Below are 14879 nucleotides of genomic sequence, written 5' to 3'. Positions count from 1 at the left end.
TGCAAAGAAAAGCCACTAAATACACACGGACACTTTCTTATGAGCTTCTCTCTTCTCCTTACTCTCTCTCTCTCTCTCACACACACACACACACAGACACACACACAACACACACACACAGTTCCTTCCAAACCTTTGATGCGCTGACATTAACACTCATCGAACGCTTCACTCTAACAGCCATTCATGGATTGGGCCTTTGTGTCTTTAATCTCTGCTGATTGGCCGTCTTAAAATTAAAAAGGGTCTCTGTTTGTATTTGACTGGCCGTAATAACATAGTCACAGGAACAATAGGAGATCTATCTCAGCTCATCCCCTTAATAGGGTTATCCGAACGCCACAAATTTAAGAACAATTCACCACCTTGCTTTCATGTGGTGCTGTCATGTGTTTTAGAGATAAGATTAATTCTTCATATCAGCAATCTGATTGTGGACTCGTGTATCTCATGCATGTTTTATAGCAGCCCTTTCTTCCAAACTGCTGCGTCAAACCTTTTCTTTGAGAAAAAAAAAAAAATCTAAATTATTCATCTGTGTTTTGGTGCATTCCTCCTGCAGAACGAGAGAGAGAGAGAGAGGGGGAATGAATTGAGGGTCTTCCTTTTTTCTGAGGGTCCCACGTGGACTGCATTCTGATAGAGATGAGGGGTTTTTAGGCCTGAGAGAAAGACAAAACAAGGCAGAATAATCTGAGAGTGCTGATCAAAGAAAGCCAAATGCTGTTTTGAATAGGTGAAATGGCATAGCGCTGACGTCAGGTAATCCTTATTTTATTAATGTTAGCTCAAGAACTCTCATATTCCGACAAAACACCTTACATTTCACTCTCATCGTCCCTCTCTCCACCCGCTGGGATATTCCTTTGATATTCCATCTTTTTAAGCCTCGATAACATTTAATAATAAAGGCAGAACCTCTGTGAATTGAGTCAGCCTGACCTGCTTAAGGAAACACACACGTACACTTGCAAAGTCTCATTGTTACTGGTGCCACAACTTTGTACATTTGACCGTACATCCGGGTAACTGAAAGTGGTGCTATTTTTTTTGTCTCTCTACTTTGTTGTTGTAGCAGAAGCTTTAGGATCATCCTTTGGTAAAAATTACTCCACATCAGGGTCCTAATCACCCTATATGTATTTTTTTGTCAATAATGACCAACTGAAAGTACATTACACCTTGCCAGGTACAGTACCTACTGCAACTTATTCTGGCAAAGAACCACATACTTAGACAGAAGACTGTCTGTTTGAGATGTAAAGCATCCAATTACAGTATTATTTTGTTTTTACTGCTTATTACACTATTATTACACAATTATAATCATGTAATAATAGACGAATGACTTCAAATAGTGCTGCAGTTTGTGAACAGAGTCTGAATGAGGCTGCGACTAAGTTAAAATTGATCTTGTGTCACTGTGCCATTGTACAAAGGTCTTATGTCTTTTTAATATCGTACTTATCAATAACTGGCGACAAGCCTAGTTGTTAAAAACACATCTCAACCCACTTGTGTTTGGTTGTGTTGTGTTAAAACTGATTTTGAACTCGAGTATGTGCCCTGTGTGCCTGCTAAGACTGTATTTGGAAGCTCCCGAGGGAGCAATAAACCTAGTTTTTACCTGGACATTTCAGGGCTATTTTGAGATGAAATACCCACAAGTCTAGCCTACTAACTAGTCGCAACATAGACAGCCATTCAAAATGGGCTGTCATGGCTAGGAGTGATTGGGCATTGACCTTTTAATCACCATTATATACAAGAACATTAGGCAGAAGAGAGTGAGAGAAAGAGATAGTAGGTATTAGTATAGGAGGAAAAGAACAGTATAGTGTCATACAGATAAAACGGAATAGAGGATTGAGAGAGAGGGAATAATGTAGGAAAGTACAGAGAATGGAGAAGGCAGGAAGATACTCTAACTAGGTCATTTCATTAAACTGTAAATGCAATACAACTACTTGACAGAGAATGTTATGTTTGTGCGATGGACTGTACATGATTTTATAATCGGACTGCTTTGGCTTTGTGTGTGTGTGTGTGTGTGTGTGTGTGTGTGTGTGTGTGTGTGTGTGTGTGTGTGTGTGTGTGTGTGTCGGTACACATTGTCCCAGGGCACTGTCTATACATGCATAGATCTCATTTCTCTCACCTCACATTTTCTGTATAGAGTTTTTTGGTCTGTCTTGTCTTGCCTCGTCACTTCTTGTCTTTTTTCTTCACTAAACTTGTCCCTCCTCTTTTCTTATCTTACTGTGTACTCATGTTTTTATTTTTATCATTCTATTTGTCTCATCTTGTTTTCTTCTCATTTGATTTTATCTTGTCTTATCTCATCTTTTTTATTCTTATCTCTTCTTGTTTCATCTCATCTGTTCTTTTCTCATTTTGTCTCATATTGTCTCATCTTTTCCCATCTCTGTCCTATTCTTTTTTCTTTTTGTCTCAATTCAACTTATCATCTTGTCTCGTCTCATGTCCTAATCTTTTTTACCTTTTCATTTTATCTCATCTTGTCTCTTCCTTTTTCATTTTATCTCATCTTGTCTCATTTCTTCTGTCTCATGTTATCTCCTCTCATTTCTGCTCTCTTCTTCGTCTTATCTCTTCTTAGATCTATTTCTTTCTTTTTGTCTCATCTAATTTCAACTCATCCCTTTTTCATTTTGTTTCTTCTATTCTTGTCCTCAACTTCTCTTCTTGTCATTTAATTCTGTCTCTTCTCTTCTCATTTTATCTCATCTTGTCTCATCTCTTATGTCTCGTGTCTTCTTTGTTCCTTTTCTTCACTTGCCTCACCTCATCTTTTCCCTTTTGCCCATTTTCTTTCATCATGTCCCACTTCATCTGGTCTCCTCTGTTGTCACACATTTTCTTGACTCATTTAATCACTTCTTTAAGTCTCATCTTGTCTCATTTCATATGGTTTCTTAGGTTCTTACCTTTATTTCTTTTCATTTTATTTTGTTTTCCTTATTTCATCATCTTTGTTGTTGTCTCTACCCATTCTTGTCTTTCCCCATCTAGTCACATATCTCTTGTCACTTTGGTTTATCTTGTCTCATCCTGTTTCATCTCATTTGAACACTTTTTCTCTTCTCTTCTCTTCTCTTCTCTTCTCTTCTCTTCTCTTCTCTTCTCTTCTCTTCTCTTCTCTTCTTATTGCACTAATCACTCATAATGGGCCCTATAGACTCAACCAATTGAGTGTGATCAGGCATCTGTCTCAGACTCAGCTAATCAAATGCCATTGCCAGAGATCATATTAAACCAGTTATCACCCCTGGCATATATTTTCTTTTCGGCTGTCAGTAACAGCTTGACTTCAACCCTCACGCAGACAGATACGTAGATTCTCTTCTTGCAAAACAATTGCCAAAACTACCCCCCGGTATAGGGCTTTTGCGAATCTCACTGAAAAACAGCGTGAATTTAGAATTGATCGCTAATACATTTGGCATTTCGTCTAGCCGTTAAGTTCCCTGCCCACATTTGACTATATGCCTGCCACTCAGAAACACTCGCTGCTGAACAACCATTACATTTACACTGACTAGCTCATGTGAGACTGGCAAAGCGGCTGATGATAGAGAAAGACAGATGGAGGGAAAGAAAAGGAGGTGGCAGATGGAGCACAGAGACATTTGGAACTAGTTATTTTACGCTCCTAACCAATTTTATTTGCATGACATCTGTAATCGGAATCACTCAGTGGAGATCAGTGTAATGCAGATTCCAGATCAACACTGAAGAAAAACCTTTTTGAAGTGATGGGATCTGTATCTATTGCAGTAGGTATAGTTATAGGACATTAATGGGGTACCTCAGGATCGCAGGTGTTTGGTAAACACATTACTTTGGCAATTACAGCAAGTGTTATGGATGATCCTAGCCAAGTGTGCAAGGTGCAACACAAAATTCTGTCCTTTAATGAATCGTTGCCCTTGATCCTCTGATGTGTTTTTCTCTCGATGAAACTTTCATGAGCCATAATAAACACAATGCATTTTTAAACAGGCAGATCTGGAAGACATTTGGAAAAGCGAGAGGGAGTGAGAAACTTGTGAAAGGAGGAGACATTTAAAGAGAAAGGAGGTAAATATGTTTTTCTAGAATAGAGAGAATGAGAGAGAGATGGAGGGGTAGGAACAGATGGTGAAAAGAAAGAGCAATGACAAGAGGTTATTTTCAGATGAGTGTGACTCTTTAACAAAATGTGCCCATTGGGAGGAAAAATGGGCTTCTTAGAATTGCACATACAACACTCACACTCAGAACCCTCGTTTAAACTAATCCACATCCCTGGTGATTTTCTGCTTTCCCACCACAGAACTAATTTATCAAAACAATGGTCCTCAAAAAGCCTCTGGTGTTGTCTCAGAAAAAAAACAAAACAAAACAAAAAAAGACAGTTCATGAGTAGCACTGATGCAAATCCTAGCCCGGAATCAGTGAACTGTTTCAAAACTGGATGCACCAAAGCCCAAAGTGTATTTTGCCGTTCTGCAACTTTCTGCGTACTGTCCTCGTAACACAATTTTTGTCATCAGAAGTGTCTGTGGAAGTCTTCGCAACAGCATAGGCGCGAGGATGAATGTTGTGACAGAACGAGTCAAGTAGGTTGTACTGCGCATATGTGTTGAGCTTGTCCATTGGCATATATCCACGGTTAAGTATACTTTAAAAGCTGTGCACGAGATGGAAAGGAAAACATAAAGTTAAATATACCAGAGCCTTAAATGGGATAAATCACTCAAACCATGTCTAGTTTACTGTATAATCTTTTCAAAATTGTACCATTATTCATTACAATGGTAAAGTTGTTAAAGGACAACTTGTCTGTAGTATATGTAAATGAGCAATGTGCACACTTTCGTGATGTTACCCACAGCTCATTTGCATTTAGAGAATATCTGGGTGCAGGTCAGGGCCGGAGTGGGACTCATTTTAAGCCCTGGAGTTTCATACCTTAGACCGGCCCACTTTAGTTCATGATTGACTACATTAAAATAATGTAATTTAAACCTCAGTATATAAGTCCGCTGTTCTCTACAGCCTCATAATTCATTGTATTTTTCTATAGCTTTCGTTTTGATGTAAAAATCTTAACTTCAGAAATGGAAAATTAGGGACAATTGTATTTTTCAAAGGAAATAAGGGACAGAATAAGGGACACTCAAAAAAGTTGTACTGTATTACCATAATGAATGTCTGCCTGCAGTTTAAAGGTTCCCAGAAATAATCACATTTGTTTTGCTTAACCTAGGCTATTTATGCACAGTTATTCTAAAAAGAATTTTAATGTCATACAAAAAATGTCATTGGCCTGAGTAATTTGTACCATTATAGAATTGTGACTGACTGCACAAGTAGTGTAGTACAGGTAGTGTAGTACATTTATTTCAGTAATTCAACTCAAATTGTGAAACTTGTATGTTTTTTAAATTAAGTTGTCAAAGTCTGAAGTTTTTTGAGTATTTGTTTGTTTTAATTGTGATGATTTTGGCTCACATTTAACAAAAACCCACCAATCTCAACAAATTAGAATACTTCATACGACCAATAAAAAAAAGAAAAAAAAAAACATCTTTAGTGAATTGTTGGCCTTCTGGAAAGTATGTTCATTTACTATGCATGTACTCGATACTTGGTAGGGGCTCCTTTTGCTTTAATTACTGCCTCATTTCGGCGTGGCATGGAGGTGATCAGTTTGTGGCACTGATGAGGTGGTATGGAAGCCCAGGTTTCTTTGACAGTGGCCTTCAGCTCATCTGCATTTTTTTTTTTTTGGTCTCTTGTTTCTCATTTTCCTCTTGACAATACCCCATAGATTCTCTGTGGGGTTCAGGTCTGGTGAGTTTGCTGCCCAGTCAAGCACACCAACACCATGGTCATTTAACCAACTTTTGGTGCTTTTGGCAGTGTGGGCAGGTGGAAAATGAAATCAGCATCTTCAAAAAGCTGGTCAGCAGTAGGAAGCATGAAGTGCTCCAAAATTTCTTGGTAAATGGGTGCAGTGACTTTTGTTTTCAAAAAACACAATGGACCAACACCAGCAGATGACATTACACCCCAAACCATCACAGACTGTGGAAATTTAACACTGCACTTCAAGCAACTTGGGTTTTGAGCTTCTCCACCCTTCCTCCAGACTCTAGGACCTTGGTTTCCAAATGAAATACAAAACATGCTCTCATCTGAAAAGAGGACTTTGGACCACTGGGCAACAGTCCAGTTCTTCTTCTCTTTAGCCCAGGTAAGACGCCTCTGACGTTGTCTGTGGTTCAGGAGTGGCTTAACAAGAGTAATATGACAACTATAGCCAAATTCTACATTTGGTTCTCTCGGTTGGTTGTGCATCTTTCTCTTCCACACATTTTCCTTCCACTCAACTTTCTGTTAACATGCTTGGATACAGCACTCTGTGAACAGCCAGCTTATTTGGCAATGAATGTTTGTGGCTTACCCTCCTTGTGAAGGATGTCAATGATTGTCTTCTGGACAATTGTCAGATCAGCAGTCTTCCCCATGATTGTGTAGCCTAGTGAACCAAACTGAGAGACCATTTTGAAGGCTCAGGAAACCTTTGCAGGTGTTTTGAGTTGATTAGCTGATTGGCATGTCATAATATTCTAATTTTGTTGAGACTGTGAATTGGTGGATTTTTTTTAAATGTGAGCCAAAATTATCACAAGTAAAAGAACCAAAGACTTAAACTACTTCAGTCTGTGTGCATTGAATTTATGTAATACACAAGTTTCACAATTTGAGTTGAATTACTTAAATTAAAATAAATAAATAAATAAATTTTCTACGACATTCCAATTTATTGAGATGCACCTGTAATTTAGGAGGTGAAAATACTGTGAAATTACATACATAGAAATGGCATGAAATTCGACATAACTATCAACTATGACGTTTATGAAACGTAGGTCAATGAAGCATTTTTTTTAAACAATGGCACAATAGGCTACATTTTTTAACTAAAATTTTATTGCAACCATATAGCCTATGAATGAATGAAAATGCATATAAAAAAATAAAAAATAAATAAATAATAAAAGAGAGTGTGGGCTGTTCCTGCTGCTTGAATTTGTACTTCAACAATGAGGTCCAAGTTTAAGAATATGGCTACGCTAGAAGTAATTTTTTTCAATGTATCTCTCTCTCCCTCTCTGTTTTAACAGCATTAACTTACAATAGTGAAAGACGTCTTCCCTCAGGTAAATTGAATGTTTTCCTGCCTTGCTGGATGTTGGGCCCATGATCAATAAGTTGTTTGCATTCGCCCAAACTGATTTGGCAAAATCAAAACGCGCACAGTAAAGGGAATTGCCGTTAGCACGAGTCCCGCTCGCTGTGAAGCAGGAGCAGCCACCAGAGGATTCTGCTTGGTCTTAAAGCCTTCCTCAAATGGCTACGTTCACAAATAAAACAATGATTTGTTAAAAAAAGAATTATTACTTATCAGCTGAGATTTTGTTATTCATATGGTCTGGTGGTCATACAGCGTAAGCCTGCGAATACAGGACAAACTGTGTCTTACAGTTTTCATACGGGACACTTCTTTGATGCCTTCATTTATCTCTCGGTTCTTCAGCATTGATCAATTATCCAAAGAAGTCCCTATTTTAGTATTCCCAGTGTCATTCACAAAAGATGTACTTATGTCCATTTTTGCCAATGATGACAAAAATAATATTAGGATAAAGATTTTAAAAGAGAAAAATTTATAGTACCAGACCAGTGTAGAGTCTTGCCTACTTCTTAACGCCACTTCTTTAGTTGTTATTCTTGTATGGATATGAGATACGAGGTGTCCTCAGGGGTGTTGGGCATCCTGGACAACAGCAGGCTTCTCGATGCTAGCCAGCACCAGGCTAACAGCACTAGCTCTGGCCCAAAAACAACATGAGCTGTCAGAAAGGGTTATCACAGCCCAGTGAATCAAACGGGAGGAGGGAGGGACAAGGGGAAGGAGGAGGGAGCCGGTGAGGGTGGATGGGTGGGAGTGTTACTGTGAGAGGAGAGAGAGAGGATTCAGATGCTAGAGAAAGGGCTAGCAAACACCCGCCACAACTGAAAGCACAAGGATCGTGTGCGTGTGTATGCGTGCTTGCGTTCGGAGTTACGGCGATGTTGGAGCACTCGTCTGAGCTGGGCTTTGTGCCGAGTGTGTGTGTTGACAGCATGCGATACCCATCCACCGCGAACAGCGCTGTCTCCATGAGGAGCACAGAGGAACTGCTGCTGAGGTAAAGCTGTCCCTGGATAGCACACAAAGACATGCATGCACACACATACAAACAGATCTGGCTAGCTCCGAAAGGTTTGCCGTTCATAGCTGCAGGTATGCAGCGAGCCGTTTCAGGAATATTTGGTTGACAGCAGCCCTGTGGTTTTGTTGGTGCGGTTCTTTGACATGCCGTTTGTAGGCCGTTTGAACGGTGTGTGCATGCAGTTGTGTTTTTGTCAAATTGCGGGACCCTGCCTGCACTGTACTGCCTGCACTTGTCTTGCCAGCCGTAAAAATGTGCAGCTTGCAACGTTCCCCTCTCTTGTTTCTCTTTCCTACGGTTCAGTCTGAGCCTCTTAAAAGACTGAAGAGTTGATACAGCTATAGAGAAGATGTTTGAAGATGCGCGTGCATGCACACAGGATAATGCGCATGTGTGCACAAGGAAGGAAGAGTGACAGAAAGAGACATTGCATCCTTGATAATAAAATTGTGCTCACTTTTTGCAGTCACCTTTTTGTAGTCGCATTTCTGCATAAGCAGTCCTAATCTATATTAATGCACCATGTAAAGTGTGCGAGTATATTTGCATGCATTTAAGTGTGCAAACACTTGCGACGACCTAAATTCGGAGTTTGTTTGGATGTAATAAAAGCATTAAATAAAGAGAGGGACAAGCAGGAGGGGTTAAGCCCTGTCCCGCCACTAGAAAGATGTCTGCTTTTGTTTGCACGCCTCTCTGACGATTGGATTTAGAAGGGTGGGGGGGTCTGGAGAGGAACGGAGGAGGGGAGGGGGGCATTTGCTGGAGAGATGAAGGGAGGGTAGCGCTGAAAGCATTCTCAACAATGGGACGCCCCGACAAAGAGGCTGTCACACACCACTTCGTGGCTTGTTTTTTTACTTCTCCTCTCGGTCTCTGTCTCTCTGGCCATTTTTTAAACGTGGAGAAGGGTGCTAATCAGGCCGTGTAAGGTTGGTTTTTATCCCAGGGTTATGGGCGGTTAATAAGGCACGCGTTTAATGTGCAGAGTGTAATGGGGTGTAAGGGCATTAGTTGGGCCAGAGAGACAGCCATGTTGGTTTAAAGAGTAGATTTATGGCCTTTTACTCATTCATTGTGCTCGTGCTCAATGGCTTTTAAAATATCCCCCGAGGAACATGAATCTCTCCAATGACTGCGGTCAGGTCTTCTGGTGTAACACACACACACACACACACACACACACCTTGGCAATAACTCAACCTCCCCCAATAAAGAAATGTCAAATGGTACTGTGCCGTACAGGTTTGTAACCATCACAGACACGTGTGTCCATAGGCAAGCTCATTAGAGAAATATGACCATATGTTAACAAAGGTAGTGAGACTGAAGCTAAATCTATGGTCTTGAAACCGCTTATCATTATTTGATGAAAAAATGATTTATGGTGCTACACTAAGGGCCACATACATGGGAAAACGGTACATGCCGGGACTGTAAATAAATCTATTGCACGTGCCCCTGGCAGTTGATGTAATGCTTCGTTCGCTGAGGACTCACATCGATTTATGCCGCTGTACCTAACTTCAATCCATCTGATGGCGAATGTACTGTAATTATAACTAGGAATAATATTTTATTTTTTTTAATTTAAGATTGATCGTGAGGTGTAATATTACTGATATCAAACATCTCTGAAATGTCTTTTGTGGTGCTATTTATGTTCTGAAACCTAGTGGGCTGCCTACCTAGACATTAACTTGCACATCACAGTTTTAAACCCAAGTGAGCTGCCTACCTAGACATCATTTTTAGTCATCATAGGCATGTTCACATGTTCATTTATGATGCCTAAAAATGTTGTGTAGCAACTTGTGAGATTATCAAGCGTTGCCTGTGTGAGTGTTTTTTTGAAAATTTAGCTGATACCTATTTAAATGCTTAAGCTAAGGCTGAATGTGTTTCTCAGAGGAAGTTGAAGGGTTAAGCAATCACAGATGACACCAGGTCAGTTTGCGCCTAACGGGCAATCATAAAAACTTACACTATCTTCCTAAAACCACTTGTACAGCACTGCCGACTTTCCACTATAAACACTGGAGTTTGTACTCTGCAATTAGTGGCTTGGAAAGCCTTTCATTGCGGTAAAACAAGGCGATGGTGGTTGTGTCTGTGGCGATGGGCTGCTGTCACTGTGCATTCTGGGATATGTGTGCGAGTGTGTTGCAGAAATGGGTGGTTTTGTGTTATAGGAGAATGACCTGTCCCTAGGTGCCCACCGTCGAGCTGTGGCTCAGTGAAGCTGCGCGAGTTTCAAATGAAAATAAATGAGAAGCAGTGACCAGAACTCTCAGGGTCCCGCTATAATGAGGGGAAAGTGGGGGGGGGTTGAAACAAAGGAAGGGGGTGAGATGGATAGAGAAAGGAAAGGGGAAAAAGGCTCCTTAATGAATGTAGGACTTGGAGAGAAATGGCAAATTTATTTAAACTCCAATTTCGCTACCCAAGACCTGTTCAATTAAACCAGTAAGGTTCATTGCACTTGGTAAAAATCACTCTGAGCGTGGCATTCTGGGATAGCGGGAGGCAAAAATAGGCCTGTACCGTGAATGTTAGTCGGTTTTATGATTTAGGAGGAAGATTTTGTTCTGCATCAATATTGCAGAGCAGAATAGCTTGTGAATTTTATATTTGGGGAGTGTAGAGTGACTGGAATGGGATACAATGTGCTGTTGATGTCATGATAGCATTACTATTGGTTGGCATGGTGATGATGTAAACAACAGGGGTCAAGTTGATGTAGTAGATTAGGAAGGCTAGTGATCCCAGATTACACATATGCACTAGCAAACCACAGCACTCAAGGGGGTGATAGAGTTACAGTTAAATGTGTCTTTAAACCGCGCCTGTTATTATTCAGATAACATGAAACATGTTGACAGTTCAATGGACAGTTTACTCAGGAAATTGGCCATAATACTGTAGCAATGCAAATACTTGTGGCTTCCATTTAACACGACAGTTGAATTTTGAAGAATAACCTGGCTGTTCTTTTCTATATATTGAAAGTAAAAAAGGACTGAGGCTTTCAAGTGTCAATACAGAAGGGAAAGCATCAATTAAGCATATCATGTACTATTGTACACTTGTTTTCCAAAGCCATACATAGCTTTATGCGATGAACAGACCTAAATTTAAGTCATTTTTCCCTCTATTAAGCTTTTAACCATTGCGACTGAATCACTGAGTAGCAGGTTTGAACTCGAGAACCACATTAGTCCAATTTACAAACAAATCATTCATGCCTATTTTCTGAAATGGATCAACAATTCATTGGAAATGACTCAAAGGTCTTAAACCTTATTTTGGACATTATTTCCACTGAGTGGTAATGTTCCAGCCTGATCTTATGGCAGTTCGTCCATATTTTATGGTGGCTAATTCGTACCAATTCATATATATATATATGCATGTTTATCTGAGAACAGATAGATGCATGTTTATCTTTGAACATATGTCCTGAAGCAAAGTATCTATAGTATGCAACATAGTGAAACTGAGAATATGCTCGTGTATGTGTGCGCTTTCACCCAAATGAGCACGCTCACTGCTCTACATAATAAATGAGTTAATCAAATATTCATGAGCCCAAACAGACTCTTCTGACAGACCAACAGCCCATCTGTGCGTCTACATGCACGCATGCACAAGGCTATATGCTAGGGCTGATATATATATATATACTATATATATATATATATATATATATATATATATATATATATATATATATATATATATATATATATATATATATATATATATATATATATATATATATATAGATATATATATACTGTGCAAAAATAAAAAGACATCAATGTGATATATATTTGCATTTTTCTTAGGGGATGTTATTTATACATAGGAGGTGTGACTTAGGTTGTTTGCGTGGTCAAGCATGGTGCAACTTTCTGCAAGAATTTAACTGATATGGGGTGCACATGCACTGAATATTTTGAATAGTGCTCATCCAATCAGAATTTAGAATTGGAACTATAAGTGCTAAAGTATCAATTCTACTAACCCAGACTCATTTATTATGTTGCTTCTTGCAAGTTTTGCGACACTTTCAAAGGAAAATGTTGAGTGATTGGTGCTAACAGCACATTCAGTTTTATGCAAAATGGATGAACACGAATATGGCAATGCTTTATTATTTATGTTGGTTGTTGTACGTATTGCGGCAGTTTGATAATGTCTGGTGAGTGGCACTAAAAGGTTAATGCCTTTTGAAAATATTGTATCACCCATACTAAACTTCACCCTAAACTTAATCGATATGTTAACAAAAAGAAAACATGAGGTAAAAACACATTTGCTAAAGCAACCATACTGTTTTAGCTTGCTTACAAGTCTTGGGACTTATATCAAATGCCCCACATTGTAAATGTACCACCTGTACCAGGTGAGCTACCAAACAAGTTGACTATATAACTGGATACATATTCGGTTGCATATGTAAACATTTAATAATTATCCACTATGGTAAAAGTGTTTTTGGAGTTAGTAGAGCACTTTTTATTTTTTCTGAAATATGCCTATGTTGACACACAGCTTTCCTTTTTAAATGCGCAATAGCAGTTCTGGAACTTATGCTGGGCCTAGTTGCTCAATTAGACACACCCCCTTATTCTAAAAATTCACCCTACAAAAACACCATTGAGACCAATGATGAAAAAAGGAGAGCATTTGTCATTTTAAGTTTACGAATGGTCCTCACTGAGTTTCTTCCTTCCCAGCAGCTATGCTGCCTCGATTTTTTAAGACCACCCCTAATACATGCAGTCTTTTTTCCCGCCCCATATCTGCCATCTTTAACGTGTTCTCCTTCTTCTTATCCCCCATCTATCTACCTTCCCTGCCCCCACCTCTTTCTCTTTCTCTCGCTCTCCGTTCGGTTTGAACTCCTGGTGTACTATTTTTGTCTCCGTGCATTGCAGCCTGCTGGGCCTGCCTTTCTCTCTCCCTCTTTCTCTCTTGTCTACTTGCTCTCCTCCTACGTGGTCAATCAATACGTGTTATAGGCCAGCTGGGTCCAGACCCAAGGGTTAGAGGCATAGAGAGAGAGAGAGAGAAGGTGTGAGAAAGAGTCCTCCCAAAAAATGAGGCAGAACAGGGGCGTAACTAGGATGCAAGGACATTGGGAGCTCAGCCCAAGGCATTTATGCCAAAATAAAAATGATTTTCTGTAGTTTATCAATGTAATGCATATTCATGATATGAATCATAAAAGGTTAGATAAACTATATAATAATATTTTCAACCTTCAGATATGTAATGTAAAGATGTGTTTTACAAAATATATCACCAATCTAGTTTGCCTGAATCGTCTGACAATGTGAATATAGTTTTACCTCACATAATGAAAAATTATCCATATTGCCACTTGCTGCATATGTTCGCAATGGTCTACTGTCATTAAAATTACCACTGGCAACTCTCTACTCACAATAATGTGAGGCAACAGTAACACACTAAGCAGGTTCAGGGCAAGAGAAAATATTCAGGCTATACCCCCGAAACCCCTGGAGAGAAGGTGAGAAAAAAAAGAACAAAAAATGACAATAAAAGAACAGAGAAAGGTAAAAGGGTAACAATAACAACTGCAGGAGGAAGAACAGAGAAACCTTTGACCTGAGAGTGTGAGAGAGAGTGAGAGACAGCGAGGAAGAGGGGAGCCCATATGAGAGACGTCTTGTGGCTAAATTCCATTATCTTCAGTGAGAGAGAATTATATCAGCCCTTAAGTGCTTTCATCAGACTTCTTAACCCCAAGAGAATGACACAGAAGAGGAAGCCAGAAAGATTGAAGGATGTTCAGGGGGCGACATGAAGGTCTGTGGTGTGAGTTCTTGTTCCGAACTGCTTAAGCCGTTTAATACCACACGTAAATTGTCGCCGCTACCTGCCAGATATCAGTAAAATGGGTATCCAGAGAAATCACCACTATCCCTGTTGCCCTTTTTCCACAGTCAGGGTGCCAGACATCTATCCCGGTGTGTTTCTGCTACAGAAAAGACATAAAATTGGCTCTGCGTTTGCCCTTAAAATCTGCTGCATTTTAGCTCCTTAAAGCGAAGTAAGATTTATAGTAAGGCTATATACAAAGTGTGCTATGCGCTGTTTACTTCTGCAAAAGTTATCTAGTAATGTGCTTAGTTGCGTCAACGTTTTACTCTCAAGTCAGTTTGGGTTTACTTACATCGGGTTGGATGCCATGTCTTCAGAGGGCTTAGTTTTGGAGAAAAGGAGTGCATTTAAAAACTGAGAAGCTAGTTTTTGAAGGCTTGAAACATATTTGTACAGTATGGAAATGTACTTTATTAAGCAAAAATATTCTGTCTGTTGCACACATACAACGAGAATTGTGTTAGTATTGTGTGTTAGCAGTCTACAATGCGTCCTTTCCTTTATGTTCACCCCTATTTCTTTAGTGTAAGCTTCGGCTGTCTTTGGGTTTACTGCTGAATTTTCTCTCCAAACAGAAGCCCATTTAGTGAATTCATCATCTCCATAACATGTGTAACAGCAATGCCGAGAATTCGTAAATTGCTTCTTTATTGCACAATCCATTATGTAATGGTATAT

At 39.5% G+C, this 14879-nt stretch overlaps 1 protein-coding gene across 26 annotated transcripts in view; it reads left to right on the top strand.

The window, feature by feature from the left end:
- Nucleotides 1-14879, top strand: part of celf2 (cugbp, Elav-like family member 2) — a 146275-nt gene that overhangs the window by 46210 nt on the left and 85186 nt on the right. For 17 of the 26 annotated variants that reach the window (XM_042722266.1, XM_042722268.1, XM_042722264.1 and 14 more), the window contains exon 1: nucleotides 8039-8264. The exons of 1 other annotated variant lie outside the window; for it this stretch is intronic. In XM_042722266.1, the coding sequence (XP_042578200.1) occupies nucleotides 8146-8264 (119 nt within the window). In that variant the 5' untranslated portion in view covers nucleotides 8039-8145. Of the gene's footprint in view, nucleotides 1-8036; nucleotides 8265-14879 lie in introns of those variants that run through there. 8 more of the 26 variants (XM_042722247.1, XM_042722243.1, XM_042722245.1 and 5 more) reach the window with 3 other exon arrangements.

The sequence above is a fragment of the Cyprinus carpio genome, chromosome B4, assembly GCF_018340385.1.
Source record: "Cyprinus carpio isolate SPL01 chromosome B4, ASM1834038v1, whole genome shotgun sequence".
Lineage (NCBI taxonomy): Eukaryota > Metazoa > Chordata > Actinopteri > Cypriniformes > Cyprinidae > Cyprinus > Cyprinus carpio.
The sequence above is the reverse complement of the archived record's forward strand: the minus strand, read 5'-3'. Positions and strand labels throughout refer to the sequence as shown.